The sequence below is a fragment of the Balaenoptera physalus genome, assembly GCF_965194825.1.
Source record: "Balaenoptera physalus genome assembly, chromosome: 16".
Classification (NCBI taxonomy): domain Eukaryota; kingdom Metazoa; phylum Chordata; class Mammalia; order Artiodactyla; family Balaenopteridae; genus Balaenoptera; species Balaenoptera physalus.
Window position 1 is genome coordinate 17,881,178 of NC_138898.1, and position 16,501 is coordinate 17,897,678.

The 16,501-nt window shown below is 38.9% G+C and overlaps 1 protein-coding gene and 1 long non-coding RNA gene across 16 annotated transcripts in view; one reads left to right on the forward strand and one right to left on the reverse strand.

Moving 5' to 3' along the window:
• Nucleotides 1-16,501, forward strand: part of PTPRT (protein tyrosine phosphatase receptor type T) — a 1,093,164-nt gene that overhangs the window by 828,333 nt on the left and 248,330 nt on the right. For all 15 annotated transcript variants that reach the window (XM_082430071.1, XM_082430082.1, XM_082430079.1 and 12 more), the window contains exon 12: nucleotides 15,983-16,256. In XM_082430071.1, coding sequence (XP_082286197.1) covers nucleotides 15,983-16,256 — 274 coding nt within the window. The remainder of the gene's footprint in view (nucleotides 1-15,982; nucleotides 16,257-16,501) is intronic.
• Nucleotides 1-16,501, reverse strand: part of LOC309645405 — a 925,297-nt gene that overhangs the window by 195,257 nt on the left and 713,539 nt on the right. The window lies entirely within an intron of this gene.

Below are 16,501 nucleotides of genomic sequence, written 5' to 3' on the forward strand. Positions count from 1 at the left end.
TCATGGACCAGTGCGTAACAAGGTCTTACAGCATTCTGCTTCTCCTGGCAGTCGTTGATAGGCACTGTTTGCCCTAAACATTGTTTATTACTTAAGTCTGCGTAAGCTGTTTTAAAGTTTTTGTTCAAATGAGCCATTAACATTAGCTAATAGAGCTATTGGTCAGTGGTGATTATAAATGCTTCTTTATACGTTAACTGTATCCTTGATTGATTGAAATGATACTTTGCAACATGAACCTGAAAAAGAACACTCTGAAGTTAGGTAGGGGTGGAGTATATTTACTAAAAATTCCGAAGTCACGTTACTCAGCGAGGCAGAAGTGTATTCGGCATGGATCATGCCGTGTCACCCATGTGCAGAAATCCATTTGTCAACTAAAGATACGATACTACAGCTAGTTGTAGTACATTATATTAAATGATCATTTTCAAAGTTCTTTCATATTCCTCATTATCTCTGATCCTCATTCATCATACCGAGGTAGTGAATATAAGTATGACTTTATTGTATCATTTCATTTAAAATAGTTTAATTTAGATTCCTGACAAAAATAAGCTTATAGAAATTATAGAAAAAATTTAAAAAAGGAAAAAGTCATTATGATCCATCATAAAATATTAACATTTGGGATGGGTTTTTCTCATTTTTCTTTACCAAATTAAAAAATTAAGTTGAACGTAATTTTGATCCTCCCTTACAATGTTGCATCCTACTTTTGCCACGTATCGTAATAGCAATTATATTATCATTTTAACATTTTAATGATGTTTATTGGGTACATCTTATTTTATTTCTCCGAATTGTCAGCAGATCCTCTCCACATTTATTGAATACTTCTTCAGTACTGCTGACTTGTGATGCTGACTTGTGATGCTACCTCTGTGTGTTTGTGTGTGTGTGTTTGTGGGTATCCCACTATATTCTTGGTTTGCCTACACTGTTCCATTAGGTCTTTCTCTTAATTGATCACTGTGTCTGCACCACCCATTTTAACTGTAGCTTTAGAAAACATTTTAATATCTGGCCCTCCTAATGATTCTTGTTGTTCCAACTGTTCTTAGCTATTTTCACCCACTTCTGTTTTCCTGTGAATTTTAAAATCACTTTGTCATGTTCCCTAAATAATCCCCAATGGAATTTAGTTTTAATTGATTTAAAACTCTTACTTAATCCCAAATGGTTACATGAGCATGAACTTTTCCACACTGAAAGAGGGCAAGCCTATCCACCCAAATCTTCACTATTTCTCAAGAAATCTGCCTCAATTCCTCCATGTAGATGACATCAAGAGCTACTTTGTTAAAATTGTGGTATTTTCTGTTATCTTTCCACCATTATGTCTGCTAACTGGGTTTTGCTGGTATTTAGGGAAACCTTGTGTGAGAGTGTGTGTGTGTGTGTGTGTGTGTGTGTGTGTGTGTGTTATCCATCTCATTTGCTGAAACCTCTTGTGAGTTTCTTTAATTAAATTTTAGTATCTAGTTTACCAGTCTAATAATCACATCATCTGTGCATAATGAAAATTTTGTGTTCTCCTTTACAGTTGTAATATCTCTTATTTTGGTTTTGTGTTTTGTTGCATTGGGTAGAGCTTTTTGGGCAGTGTTTGGGTAGAGCTTTGTGTTACTGCAACCTCCAAGACTTATCCTCCAGTAAATTTTTCTTATGTGTGATGTTAGTGGTAGGTTTGAAATAGCTATTTTTAAACATCATAATAAAAAATATCTCTATTGCATCATTTATCTTTGTGCCTTTTTAAATCAGAAATGGATATTAAATTTTATCAAATGCCTTTTTAGCATCTATTCGTATGATAATGTTGGTTTTCTACTTGGACTTATTTATGTGTTATTTTCCTAGATTTTTTTTATTACTAAATCTGTCTGTGTACCTGAGGTAAATGACCTACTTATGGGGAACCAATTTAATAGCATATTAAAAGAATAATTTGTAACAATTTGAGACTCTCTCCCTCTTTTTCTGTCTTATGTAATTGCTTATATAACATGGAAATTATCAGTTGTTGAAAGATTGAAAGAAATCATTGGAAAAGCCATCTGGCTCCAGTGTTGTTTATTCTAATTTTCTTTTTTATGGAATGCTTAATTAATTTATTGTCTTTCTCTTTTGTTTAATAATGGCTTTTCAGATTCTGAAAACAGGTTTTGTCCTATCCCATAGGCATTACACATCATTGTTCTCATTGTAATAGTTCTAAAGTATATGAAATTGTGGTTTTGATTTCCTATTTGATATGAGAGTTACTTAGGAAAGTTCTTATTTTCCCCAATCGGAAGTTTTTATTTGTTTAGAATTTTGGTTTAATAACATCTGGTTCCATCTCATTATACAGAGGTAATATAGTGTATGCCTTTCCATATACAGAGAATTTATTGATTTTTGTGAATGCCCCTTGACATTTTGGTCCTCCATCCCAAATATGATCACTTAAGTATTAAAATATTATTTCCTTCTCTATCATATTTTCTGGGAGTAGCTTTCATAATTTTTTGTTTTATTTTTATTCATAAATTCAGACCTTTCAAATGTATACATACACAGCCTTTTTCTTTTCTCTTTTGTGAGTTGTTCTGTTGTTAAGCTGAAAAAGATCTTTGCCGCTCCAGATTATTTTTTTTCGAATTTCAGATCTACAGGCTGTTACAAGAATAGCACAATAAACATCCCTATATCCTTCTCCCAGATTCACCAGTTGTAAATATTCTGTCAATTTACTTTATGTCTCTTCTCCTGATCTCTGAAAGGCTTGCTAGGTTAGTTGTAGTAATCATGACTCTTTAAAGCCTCCGGTTTGTATATCCTCAGAAAAAGGTCAGCCTTCTACATATCCACAGTGCAGTCATCACACTCAGGAAACTGAGTGCAGTATCCAGTCAAGAATCACACATTGCATTTGACTGCCGTAGTCATCTTGAAATTTTTCAGTAAACAAATTAAATTTTGAACCGTTTGAATATAATGTGGTTTGTCATACATGGTGAAGTCTTAAATTTGGTGTGCTTTTTTCTCATAATTATGGAATTGTCCCAACACTATTTATTGATAAAATTTTCTCTTTTCCACTGCCTTGCATTGCCTCTATTTCTATATATAAAATTCGCACACACACATACACACACACACACACACACACACCTCTTTCGTTTTCTTTTAATCGTACTCCAATACCCATGGTTTAATTATTTTAACTTCATAATATACTCTAATATCTAGTAGTGGTTTTTCACTCACATTCCTCTGTTTAAAAAATAAGTGCTGAACTATATTTCCTACTTTAAACAAACAAACCAAAATAATCCCGTTGACATTGTTAGAATTTCAAAATTGAGGTCATCTACATCTTCGGGCCTTCAAATTGTCACCTAACTGACCTCCTATTTTATACTATTTGCTTTTTCCCAAAGAAAAGAACATCAATTTGGCAAGAATTGACATCTTTACAATATGTGATGCTTTCATCCAGGGCTTTAGCATTTCTGTCTATTTATTCATCTTTAGTTCAGCACAATTGTTTAACATCCACTGTGCCAAGCCCTGTGCTAGGGACTGGAGATATTCTCTTATATCACTCAGGAGAGTTTTTTTTTCTTTTCCTTTCCCAAGTCAGGCCTGTACATGTCTTATTTGTGTTATCCTTACCTATTTTTTAAAGGATTCTATTCTAAAAGGGTTTTTCCCTTACCTCTTCTAGCTTGTTTTTCATGTTGTACAGTTTATTTATCTCTATCTTCTATCAAACCACTTTACTGAATTCTTTTATTAATTTTAAAAGTCTTTCACTTGATTCTCTTCGACATATTAGGTCACAGTCATATTATCTACAAATGATGATAAATTGCTTTCCTCTCTAAAATGTGTATCTCCTGTTTTGTGTCTTATTGCATTGGCCAGAATTATCGCATTTTAGATACAAGTTCTAGAGGTGAAATGACTTGCTCAGCATGTCAGACAGAGCTAGTGAGTGGTAAAGCCAGAACTAAAACCTCAACCTTGCTTTTTTGGTGCAGTAAAGGTCACTAAAATAAGGCCATCCATCTAAATATAACTGGCCCCATATCTATCCAGTTGCTTTTTCCTAAAAGGAAGGTTGACATTTGCAGTGCTTTCAGTCCTCTCTTTAAATGACTTAACCTCTTAGGTGCATACACACACACACACACACACACACACACACACACACACACACACACACACACAGAGTGGGCATGATGATGATAAATGATATGGAGAAAAATTAAGCAGTGAAGTGTAACAGGGTATAATGTGGTTGGAGTTGCTGTTTTATTTTATTTTTTTAATATATAATTTTTAAAATATTTATTTATTTATTTTGGCAGCACTGGGTCTTAGTTGCAGCACGCGGGATCTTTGTTGCAGCACGTGGGATCTTTAGTTGCAGCATGTGGGATCTTTTAGTTGCGGCATGCGGACTCTTAGCTGCGGTATGCATGCGGGATCTAGTTCCCCGACCTGAGACCGAACTTGGGCCCCCTGCATTGGGAGCACGGAGTCTTACCCACCGGACCACCAGGGATGTCCCAAGGTTGGTATTTTAAATACAGTGATCATGTAAGACTTCTCCAGCAGAGGTGAAGAAGCAAGCCTTCCAAGGGTTATGTATATCTGAGGGAAGAGCATTCCAGGCATCAAGGATAGTAAATGTGATGGCCTTGAGATGGGAACATGCCTATAGGGTATTCAAAGGAATAGCAAAGAGGCCTCATAACAGAGGGCCTTGGAGACACTGTAAAGATGCTGCCTTTTACTCTACATAAGGTGGGAGGCATAGCGGGGCTTTGAGCACAGGAGTGTCATGACCTGAGTCATGTTTTTAAAGGGTCACTCCAGCCACTGTTTTGAGATTGTTGGGAGCAAGATTGGAAGCAGGAAGACCAGTTGGTAGGCTATGGCAATAATCCAATCAAGAGATCATGAGGTCTTGGTAGGGTAGTAGCTGTGGAGGTGATGGAAGTGGTCAGATTCTGGATATGTATTGAAATTAGCACCACGGGAGTTGCTTATGTACGGTATTGTGAATGAGAGAGGACCAGTGATTAAGAGAAAATACATGAGGGCTAAGTCTTCTGCATTATGGTTTAAAATATATCTCCACCCCAGTAAGTACATGCTCAATTAAAGCTAGTTATACTTCTTTTAAATATTTGAGAAGAAGATATGGCACTCTAGCCATCATCAGTTGGTTGTCTGGTTTCTCCTTTTAAGGTTTCTTTTGATTTTATCTGATAATAATTAAAACTTAATTTGAACTCTTCAGTTGAATTGTTATGGCCCCTTTACACAACATATGTTTCTTCCTTTAAATTTCTACTCAAAATCCACTTTTGTTGAATTTATTAAGTGCAGTTCAATCACAGGAGAAGAGTCCAAATGGAAAACAAGGCAAATCTTTGTGGTCTAATTTGATAACACTGTAATAATAATGCATGCAGCAGTTGTTTTGGCTCCAGCCAACTTTTAGAAAAAGCACTTTACTCTGTAGAAAGAATGTTCTAGACACACTATCTCATTTAACCCTCACACTATCCTGTAAGCACCCCTCTTCTCAGAATCTTTCCCTGGCCAAGTTCCTCCTTCTGCCCTCCCCATATTGAATTGTACTGAACAGTTAATATCTGTCTCCCCCATCTCAGTTCTGAGCTCCCAGTGCCCAGGGGCCATATTACATTCAAATTTTAACCTGCTACACTGTAGTCACACAATAAATATCTGATGAATAAATGAATAAGTACATGAAAGACAGAGTGGGCAGTAGATCACACAGCTAGTCAGAAGCCAGGGAAAGATGCACATGCACATATTCTGATGCTAAACTGCAAATGTATTCCTCTCCCCATTTCCTTGCCTCCTCTAATGGCTATTGTGACTAAGCAAATCGTGAACAAAAACAGGAATTCCCAGAGCCTTGGAGAAAAGGTTGGCTAAGTAAGACATATCATTGTAAATTTCAGTTTCATAGTTCCAAGTGACCTTTAATGTGCGGAATGTAATTGCAAAGCTAGATTCTGTTGGGGATTACAAAGCTCACACTTGTTTCTTAGCCCATCTTGTACAATAATGCCATAAATTTATTATAGCATTTCTGTATTAAAATGTGTGCATCATTGAATACTAAAGCACAGACTCTTTTGAAGGGAGAAAGAACATCCAAGATTACTCAGTCCGTTTCCCTCATTTCTTTAAGAGCTTTATTGAGCTATAATTTGCATACCATAAAATTCAGTCAGTTTTAAGTGTACAATTCAATGATTTTCAGTAAATTTGTAGGGTTGTGCAACCATCACCACAGTCCCATTTTAGAAAATTTTCATCACACCATAAAATACCCTGTGCCTGAGTGCAGTTGATTCCTGTTCACACCTGCAGTCCCAGGCAAACACTAATCTGATTAATGTCTCTATAAATTTGCATTTTCTTGACATTTCATGTGAATGGAGTCATACAGTATATATAGTGTTTTTCATCTGGCTTCTCTCATTTAGCATAATATTTTTGACCCTCATCCATACTGTAGAATATATTAGTGAATTGTTTCTTTTATTGCTGAATAATATTTCATTATATGGATATACCACATATTGTTCATCTGTTCACCACTTGATAGACATTTAGATTGTTTTAGTGTTTTGACTATTATGAATAATACTGTTATTAACATTTGTATACAAGTTTATATATAGACATACATAGATAAGTATTTATGAATGGAATAGCTGAGTGAATGGTAGCTTTATGTTTACCTTTTTAAGGAACTTCCAGACTATTTTCCAAAGTGACTGCACCATTTGCCTTTCCCACAGCAATGTGTGACAGTTCCAGTTTTCCAACACCCTTGCCAACACTTGCAATTGTCTCTTTTACTGATAGCTGTTCTAAGTGGGGAGGGGGGTAGTTTCTCATTGTGGTTTTTTTTTTTAATTGTTGTTGTCTTATTTTCTTTTGTTCTTTTTTGTTTTTATTTAAAAAATTTTTTTTATTGAAGTATAGTTGTTTTACAATATTATTTTAGTTTCAGGTATACAGCATAGTGATTCAGTATTTTTACAGATTGTACTCCATTAAAAGTTATTATAAGATAATGGCTGTGATTCCTTGTGCTGTACAATATATCCTTGTTGCTTATCTATTTTATACATAGTAATTTGTATGTCTTAACCCCATACCCCTAATTTGCCCCTCCCCCCTTGCCTCTTCCCTTTGGTAACCACTAGTTTGTTTTCTGTATCTGTGAGTCTGTTTCTTTTTTGCATATATATTCGTTAGTATTATTTTTTAGATTCCACATATAAGTTTGATTCCTTCTTTATATCTTTAGTTGTGGAAAATCTTTTCTGCTAGTCTTCAGGTCATTCTCATAGATAGCTACTCTGTAAACAGTTGTAATTTTGGTGTGCCCATGGGAGGAGGTGAGCTCAGCGTCTTCCGACACCACCATCTTGGCCACACCTCTTAAGGTTGACCATCTTTTCATGAGTTTATAAACCACTTGTATTTTATCGTTAGTGACATGTCTAGTCAAATCTTTTGCCAATTTTTAAATTGGGTTGTTAGTGTATTTATTATTGAGTTGTATTGTGTCATTATATATGTTAGATATGTCATCATACCTGACATACCTTGCATACGTTGCAAATATTTTCTCTCAATATGTAGCTTGTCTTTTCATTGGTTTAATAGTGTCTTTTGAAGTCAAATTTTTTTTAAAAAATCTGATAACATCCAATTTATCAGATGCTTGTTTTTTTGAAAAGTCTTCTTAGATTCTGATAGAGATTGCTTTAAATCTATAGATAAATTTGATGAGAATTGCCATCTTAACAATATTGACTATTTCAGTCCATAAACAGGGACTGTCTCTTCATTTATTTAGATCTTCTTCATTTTTTTCAGCAGTTTTTTTACTTTTCAATGTCTAAGTATTTCACATCTTTTGTTTAGATTTATTTTTAGGTATTCTTTTTGATACTATTGTGAATAGAATTGTTTACTTAATTTCATTTTCAGATTGTCCTTTCCTAGTGATAAAGATAATTCATTTTTGTATATTGGTCTTGTATCTTGTGACCTTATTGAAATTGTTTTATTTCAAGTTGTGTGTGTGTGTATATTGTTTAGAATTTTCTACATACAGAATAATGTCACCTACAAGTAAAAAGTTTTACTTCTTCCTTTCAGATCTGGGTACCTTTAATTAATGAATTAACTAGTTTCACTGGCTAGAATCTCTAGTACAATGCCTTATTTCATTGGCTTGACTCTCTAGTACAATGTTAAACAGATGTCCTTGTCTTATTCCTGATTTTAAAGGGAAAGCATTCGATCTTTTACCCTTGAGTATGATGTTAGTTTTATGTATTTTGTAGATGGACTTACCAAATTCAGAAAGTTTTTTTTTTTTTCCTATTCCTAGTTTGTTAGTACTTTTTATCATAAATATGCCTTGGATTTTTTTCACATATTTTTTCTGAACCTGTTGAAATTATCATGATGTTTCTTCCCTTTATTTGAAAAATATGGTGTATTGCATTAATTGATTCTGGATATTAAATCAACCTTGCATTCCTGGAATAAATCTCACTTAGTCATGATGTACAATCTTTTTCATATGTTGCTAGATTTAGTTTGCTAATATTTGGTTAAATATTTTTTAGATCTATATTCATGAAGGATAATGCTGTAGTTTACTTTCACTGTAATGTATTACTCTGGTTTTGATATCAGGGCCTCACAGAATGAGTCAGGATGAATTTCCTATTTTCTGGATATCAGAACTATTTATTGTTTTAATATTTGCCATATGGGCTGGGGCTTTTTGAGGGAAGAATTTAATTACTAATTCAATTATTTTACTGGTTATGAGTATATTGAAATTTTCTATTTTTTCATGAGTCAGTTTTGGCCAGTTGTCTTTCTACGAATTTATCTATTTCATCTATGCTGTCTATTATTTGGCATAAAGTTTTTCATAGCATTCCCTTATAATTTTTAAAATTTCTATAGGCTCAGTAGTGATGCCTCCTCTTTCATCCTTGATTTTGTTAGTTTATGTCATAGCTCTTTGTCTTTGGGTCACTGTAGAGAAAGAGTTACCAATTATGTTGATCTTTTCAAAAACCAACTTTTGTTTCATTGATTTTTCACTCTTATTTTTATGTCTTCTATTACATTGATTTTCACTCTAATTTTTATTCTTGTTTCCTTTCTGCCTATTTAGAGTTTAGTCTGCTCTTATTTTTCTACTGTCTTAAGGTAGATACTTAGATTAATGATTTGAGATCTTTATTCTTTTCTAACATAGTTATTTAAAGCTATAAATTTTCCTGCAGTCACTACTAAAATTGTTATTGTTGCCAATACTGTTCAGTTTAATCATTGCTCTTTGGAGAGAGAATGTGCTGAGCTCCTCACTCCACCATTCAAGAAGGCCCACACCCTGATTTTTAAATATGAGGAAGTTGAGGCATATAGAGGTTATTTTAGGTTGGGTTCTTCCAGAAACAGACTCAGGGATGCTGGGTGGGCTTCCACTCCCTACTCTGGGCCACCATGGCTTCCCCCATCATGTACAGATGCCTGCTTGCTCTGCCCTGTCTAATGGCTTTAGGACTGAACCATCTGGGAGGGAACTAGAGCAGGGCAGTTCAGAAATCTTGAACTGTACTTATAAGTTTTGAGGTTGGTTGTAGTGTTGATGAGTTAATTGTGAAACTATTTTGTGTGTGTCATGTGACAATGTATATGAGTAAAATATTGATATTGAAAATGAGGGTTCTTGGTGTAGGAATTTGGAAAAACAAATATGGGAAAGGTAAAGAAGAATCTTGTATTACTGGATTTGAATTGGCAATACCAGTATGAACTAATCAGTATGAACTTATGATGTTTAAAAAGGTATTTCACGACAAGGTCCTACTGTATAGCACAGGGAACTATATTCAATATCTTGTAATAACCTATAATGGGAAAGAATCTGAAAAAGAATTCACACACACATATGTATGAGTGAATCACTTTGCTGCACATCTGAAGCTAACACAAAATTGTAAATCAACTATACTTCAATTAAAAACTGTATTCCTTAATTCTGTCCAGTTAAAGGGCATAGAAGCAATTGTTTAACAGTACAGTGAGTTTACTTGGTGCCCAGAAGTGCCTGATTATGGTTCCAGGGAAGGAGGACACAGGTGAACCTCGAACATCTTGTGGTGCCTGCAAGCAAGGGTGTGCTCAGTGATCAATGGGGCCACCAAAGGATGTGCGAGCTGCCTGAAGGGGCTTCCACTGGACTTAAAACTATTTTTATTTTACCCTTACTTAGATATTTTATAGGAGAAGTCACTGTGATTGATGGAATGTTACCATATGCCTCAGCAGAGTTGGGCTGAAAACAAAGGTTGAAAAATACTTTGCCTAACTGGATCTCTGCTTTTATGCAAGTCCCATGCGGTCATTGGTCATAGGTGCCCTGTAGGGGAACTGTTGGTGCCCATACAGATCCCCTCATCTCCCCTTTCCTGCAATGTGCCCATCCTCCAGATTCTATGTGCTTTGATGCAAATGGCCCTTGACCGTGACCATCTTTGAAGGGTTGCCGTTAGGCTACCAGAGCCACCTTGTTTGACCCACAAAGTTGGGAGTACCTGGGAGTTTGTCTCTGCAGAAGGGTCCATAACCAATAACTGATTGGTATCAGAGGCTCAAACACCCTTGGCTTGAGATAAGACAAACTGTGGGGTACAATTTATGCTCCAGAGCTCCCTATGGGATCAGATTGAGTCTGGGACCTTGCCTTGAAATCATATTCTTACTTAGCTTCTGCCCTCTTCTCTCCTCCTCCCTCACTCCCTTACTGGTTTCTCCCGGGACCACTTCTTTAACAGATTATTTGCATTGAAACTTTGGCTGAGGGTCTGTTTCTAGAAGCACTTGAACTAAGACAAACCTATTTCTGGGAGAACATTGGCTCAAATATGCCACTTTCTGAAGTTGGGCAGCATACCCTCCGTCTGTCTGCTGACTTCAACATTCTGAATGGATATAGCCTCTGGCTGGAAACATCTTCCCTGGATATAGAAAAGGTGCCACAGGATGTGTCTATGATGGAGGCATGGGTCTGATAGGTCCCTGGTGCCCCTCAGTGGTACCTGGTCACAGAAGCATGAGTCATCATCTAAACCATTAATTCGGAAAGCAGAGGAGGCATGAGGATCCAGTGGCAGGGTTCTTCCAAAGCCTGCAGAGGTTCCTGCAGGTTTTGCTCTTAAAGGCATCTAAGGCTATTGACCTCTACAAGCTGGGGTCTTGGACTTGGGACCAGAGTTGAGTATTCTTGTCTCAGGAGACACTGAAACTAAAATATAGAAGTTGCTGGCAAGCCTGGTGTCTGAAAAGTCAGGGAGGAGAGGGGAGGGGGGTATCAGTCACTGTAGAAAGAGGATGAACAATGGACATTGACAGTGAGGGAACCAAAGCTAAGGAGGTGAAAGAGTTACAAATGCCCCTTGGCCTTATGCATTGAGGTGAGGTTGCAGCCTAGCTTTCAGGGTCCTGAAAGAAGAGACCCTTATAATAAATTATGCAGAAAATGTGGTCATAAATGTCCACCTTCTCATTGGGAGAAATAGAGAAGGTATCACAGGAGGGGGAGATGTATGAGTAAATGTTGTATGTTGTGAGGTAAGCGTAGAAAAGAATAAGTTATTCTCGTGCTATCAGGAATTTTCTACTTGAAAAAATCCTGTCTCTTTACAAATGATCCTGAATAGTTTATTCTAACCACTTATTTTGCACTAGAGATAATGACCTGCGGGGGTGGGGGAGTGGGTAGTCTCATTTAGGTATGATTTAATCATCACCAGCGAGCTGAAAAGAGCTTCGATAAATATATTTTCAAGAGAATGATGATGAGAATGAAGTTACCTCAGAAACAAAAATAATGCCCCCTCTCTCGTTTTTCTCCCACCGCTTCCTACAGTATGTATTTCAGGGACAGGAAAGTCGCATAACTTGCTTGGCCATTTCTTACCTCCTTCCCCTTAGTCAGAGCTCCCAGATCTTTGAGAAAGGCTGCATTCCCTGGCAAAAAAAGATTTATGTGACGAAATGGTTTACAGCTTTCTGGCTGCAATTGTAGATTTGCCTCTGAATGGACAGACTACAGACACAGTGGGCCTCAGGAAGCTGCTGGGTGTGCTCTGGCACATTGATCCCAATTGTATGTGAACCATATGTTGACAACACGGTTTAACCCAAAAAATATCCTTTGCTAGTCTGTGATTTCAGACGAGGCTGGGTGGAATAGAGCTATGCAATTTCAGCTGCCAAGCAAAAAAAAACAAAAAAATGCTTGGAAGGCCCTCTGCACATTTTGTTGGCTTATGGAAGAAGAAGGAAGGTAGAGAAAAAGAAAGGATACTGAACTGACTGTGAGTCTGGATTTCTACTTTTGCTGCAGTTTGACACCCGTGCGGCACTCAGCCTCTCAGCCTCAGCTTCCTCATCTGTAATCTGGCTGCTGAGTTTGGTTGAATTGACAAGTGAGTCCTCAATAATCAGATTGGTGGGGAGGAGGGGGCAGTGGGGTCGCAGGCTGACCCCTGGAGAGATGATTTGCCTCTCTCTGTAGCCCTTGGCAGCATTCACGTGTCAGAGCTCAGTGAAGACCCCACTGCTTGGCTGTCCATGACTGCAGAATCTCATGCCACTCATGGGCAGCCCTCGGGCCAGCCTCGTGACTCTTCTATTTTTTTTTTTTATTTTTTTTATTGTTTGGCTGAGTTGGGTCTTCGTTGCTGCGCGGGCTTTCTCTCTCTAGTTGCAGCAAGCGGGGGCTACTCTTCGTGGCAGTGCACGAGCCTCTCACTGCGGTGGCCTCTCCCGTTGCGGAGCACGGGCTCTAGGCTCATGGGCTCTAGAGCGCAGGCTCAGTAGTTGTGGCGCACGGGCTTAGTTGCTCCACGGCATGTGGGATCTTCCCAGACCAGGACTCGAACCTGTGTCCCCTGCACTGGCAGGCAGACTCTGAACAGCTGTGCCACCAGGGAAGCCCCTTTGTGACTCTTCTTGATCCATCCCATTATCGGAGGGACAGGGACAACAGAATGATTCTAGGGAGTGGAATCCAGCCCCACTGAAGCTCCCAAGGTTTTGGGGTAAGGATGACAGAAGGATTCAAGGGTGGCATGAAGAGTTCTGGGCTGAGAAACAGAGGCAGAGGTCTTCTCATGTGGGTTGGATTAACCCAAGTGGTGATTAGGGATAGGCTGGGCCTCAGGGGAAAGCAGGGACCCACAGCTCTTTTCAACGTCCTGCTTCTAGGGATGAAGCTGTTGGTCCCTCCCGACCTGGTCAAGAGGGCAGGAGGGCTGGATGGGTTGAGTGCCCCCCAAGCCCAGTGTAGAGTATTGTAGGTGCTATTGCAAGTGTGGACAGGTGAACCCAAGAGACTGTTGCTCCTTTTCTCTTAATTCCTTTTTGCCCTTCCCCTCATAGACTAGAGTCACATGAGTAACGGACCCTCAGCAAGTAGTCCTTAGCACACTAGCCAGATTCAATTTTACTCGAGATTCTTGTTACATGTAAAGTAATACAGGTCCTGAAAACTGGCATAGGTGCTCCTCCACTCTCACCCCATGACCTCAGTTTGGGACTTGGGTCTTTGTGCTGTTTTTCAGGGACTGTTTTGAGCTTAACTGTCCTGATAACCATAGTGATGGTACCATTGAAAAGGACCTCAGAGTTGAGGATAGGATGAATATTAAAGTCGTAATTTAATTTAATTATTTGTGGACTTCAGTTTTATGTACACATACGGATGTCTCACACACACACAAATACATACACACACTTTGGGCTGTTGGAGACACTCACTCAGATTTCATACACACTTATTTAGGTGTCCAAACACTCAGGTTCACATTTGTCTGGATGTTACACCCGCTCATTCAGAGAGTATACACGTTCGCTCAGCTTTCAGACACCCAGGTCCTACAGATCCTCATGTGGACATCGTTCACACTCAGATGTAGTTCGTGCTCCCAGAGAGGTTGGCCGCATTCACTCACATGCACTCTGGGCTGTTGAGTTCTTGTTCAGATGTGCACAGCAGATAGCAGGCATCTCACTGAGCTGTTGCTCCCCTCCACTCACGTATCACTCATCCAGGGGCGGCACTCGCATGCCCATTTGTTTCCCATCCGCATTGCTGACCATCCCCATGCTCAAGGAGATCCAGGGGAAGACTTGACCTATTGATTGTGTCATGTTTCCTTGGGTCAGTCCCTCTGTAGCCTTTTTTCCCTAATTAAATAATCCTGTACCTCTGTCTTCACCAAGTTGTGCTTCTTAACCAAGTGCCTTTAGATGAGTAGTCTGACCGAAGAATGGTAGCACTCACCACGTTCCATTTTTATAAACCATGTGTTCGTTCACTGTGCCATCTTTAAATGATTGGTTTGAGGCCATTGCTGCAGTCACTTCATTAATTTGCAAAAGTTCCTGGAGGTACTCTTGGGATAATTGGCTTAAATCATGAGTCCCAGAGATATGTGCAGTAAAGATCTTCTAAAAAAAAGCATTTATTCAAGAGAACTACAAACTGTGGGCATTTGAAGAGATAGTAAAATGTTATCAGAATTCACAAAATTTAGGATAACTTTTATAAAAGGAGCCTACACATTTGGCATACAGTTGGTGTTTTAAAAAGGCTCGGTCATCTCTCTTCACACATTAACACCTTCTTACAGTCCTTCTAAGTTGAAGGGAATGTGTGAGATCACTAGACAGGAGCTCAGAAGAATCACTGTTTATCTTGATTAGGGTTTCTGCATCCTGTCAGGTTGGGTTTCATGCTTATTTTCAATTTTAGTTCAATTTGGTCCATTTGAACAAGCATTCACTGATCACTATATAGGTGTCAGGCAACCTGCTGAGCAGTATGTGGATGGAGGAGAGTGATACAGAGATAACTAAGCCACAACTTCCACTGCCTAAAAGGTCACAGTCTAGACCTAGAAACAGCAGTTCCATGCTTATGTTATTGCTGTCCCGAGCAGATAGCCATTAATGAGCAGTGGGGGAGCCGAGTAGGGGGAAAGTCATTCAGATCTGGAGGATCTATACTGGCTTCATAGAGGAGATGAAAGATAGGCTTAGCCTTTAGAGAAAGGCTTCCACAGGCAGAAGTTGAATGAGAGGGCATTGCAGATGGAGGAAACACGAACTGGTGATGGCATAGGCTGGGATCCAAAGGAGGTTTGTGCAATAGCATGGGGTCCGCAGCAGCTGCAATGAGGGGTTTACCATAAGACTCTCTGAGGGGTAGACTAGAAGCCAGACACAAAGTGCCCCAAAGGTCAGGATGAGGAGTCTCGATTGTCTCATTTGAATAATGGAGAAGCTATGAAAGTGCTTGAAGAGGGACAATGTTTATGTTTAGGAAGGTCAGTGGATTGACTGGTGAGTTGATCCAATCAGTTAGAGGCAAAGAGACTAGCTGAGTTCAGCTAAGAGGTGGGGAAGTGCCTAACCTCAACAATTTGATGGGAGGAGAAAAAAAGGGAGGGGCAGGTTCAGATGGCTGATGTCAAGTCAACAGAGCTTGTTGATTAAAGCAGAGTGCAAACCAAGGATGCAGGAAATGAGAATGAGCCCCGTATTCAAGATCTGGCCACTTGATGAGCAATGCTACCCTCACTAAGGAAAGAAATGTAGAAGGAGGAGCATACAGGTTCGTAGGGGTTGAAACTGAGTTGCATTTTTGGACATATGCAGTGTGAGCTGGCTTTGGAACATCTAAATGGAAATCTGTTTCTACAAAGCAGCGGGTTTGTAAGTCTGAAGCTCAGGAGGGAGGTTTAAGTTGCAGATAGAAGTGACGATGATAAGTAAAAGTTCATCCCTCCAGGCAGTTGCTCATCTGCCTCTCCTCTTTCCTGTCCAGTGTTTATCAGCTGGTTGTCAAGGAGGAGCGACTTCAGAAGTCACGGAGGGCAGCTGACATCATTGAGTGCTTTTCGGTGCCGGTGAGCTATAGGAATGCCTCCAGCCTCGATTCTCTACACTACTTTGCTGCTGAATTGAAGCCTGCCAACCTGCCTGTCACCCAGCCATTTACAGTGGGTGACAACAAGACATACAATGGCTACTGGAACCCACCTCTTTCCCCTCTGAAAAGCTACAGCATCTACTTCCAGGCACTCAGCAAAGCAAATGGAGTAAGTATGGCCACATGGAGGCCATTTCTTGCCTTGTTTTTCCATTCTTAAATGAGAAGGCAGCATGGCTTTAGAGCAGAGGTTGACAAACTAAGGCCCGTGGACCAAATCATCCTGACCCATGCCTTTTTTTGTGAGTAAAGAGTTGTTGTTGGTTTTTTGTTTTTTGTTTTGAATACAGTGACACCTATTCATTTCCATGGTCTGTAACTGCGTTGATGCTACAGCAGTACACTTGAGTAGTT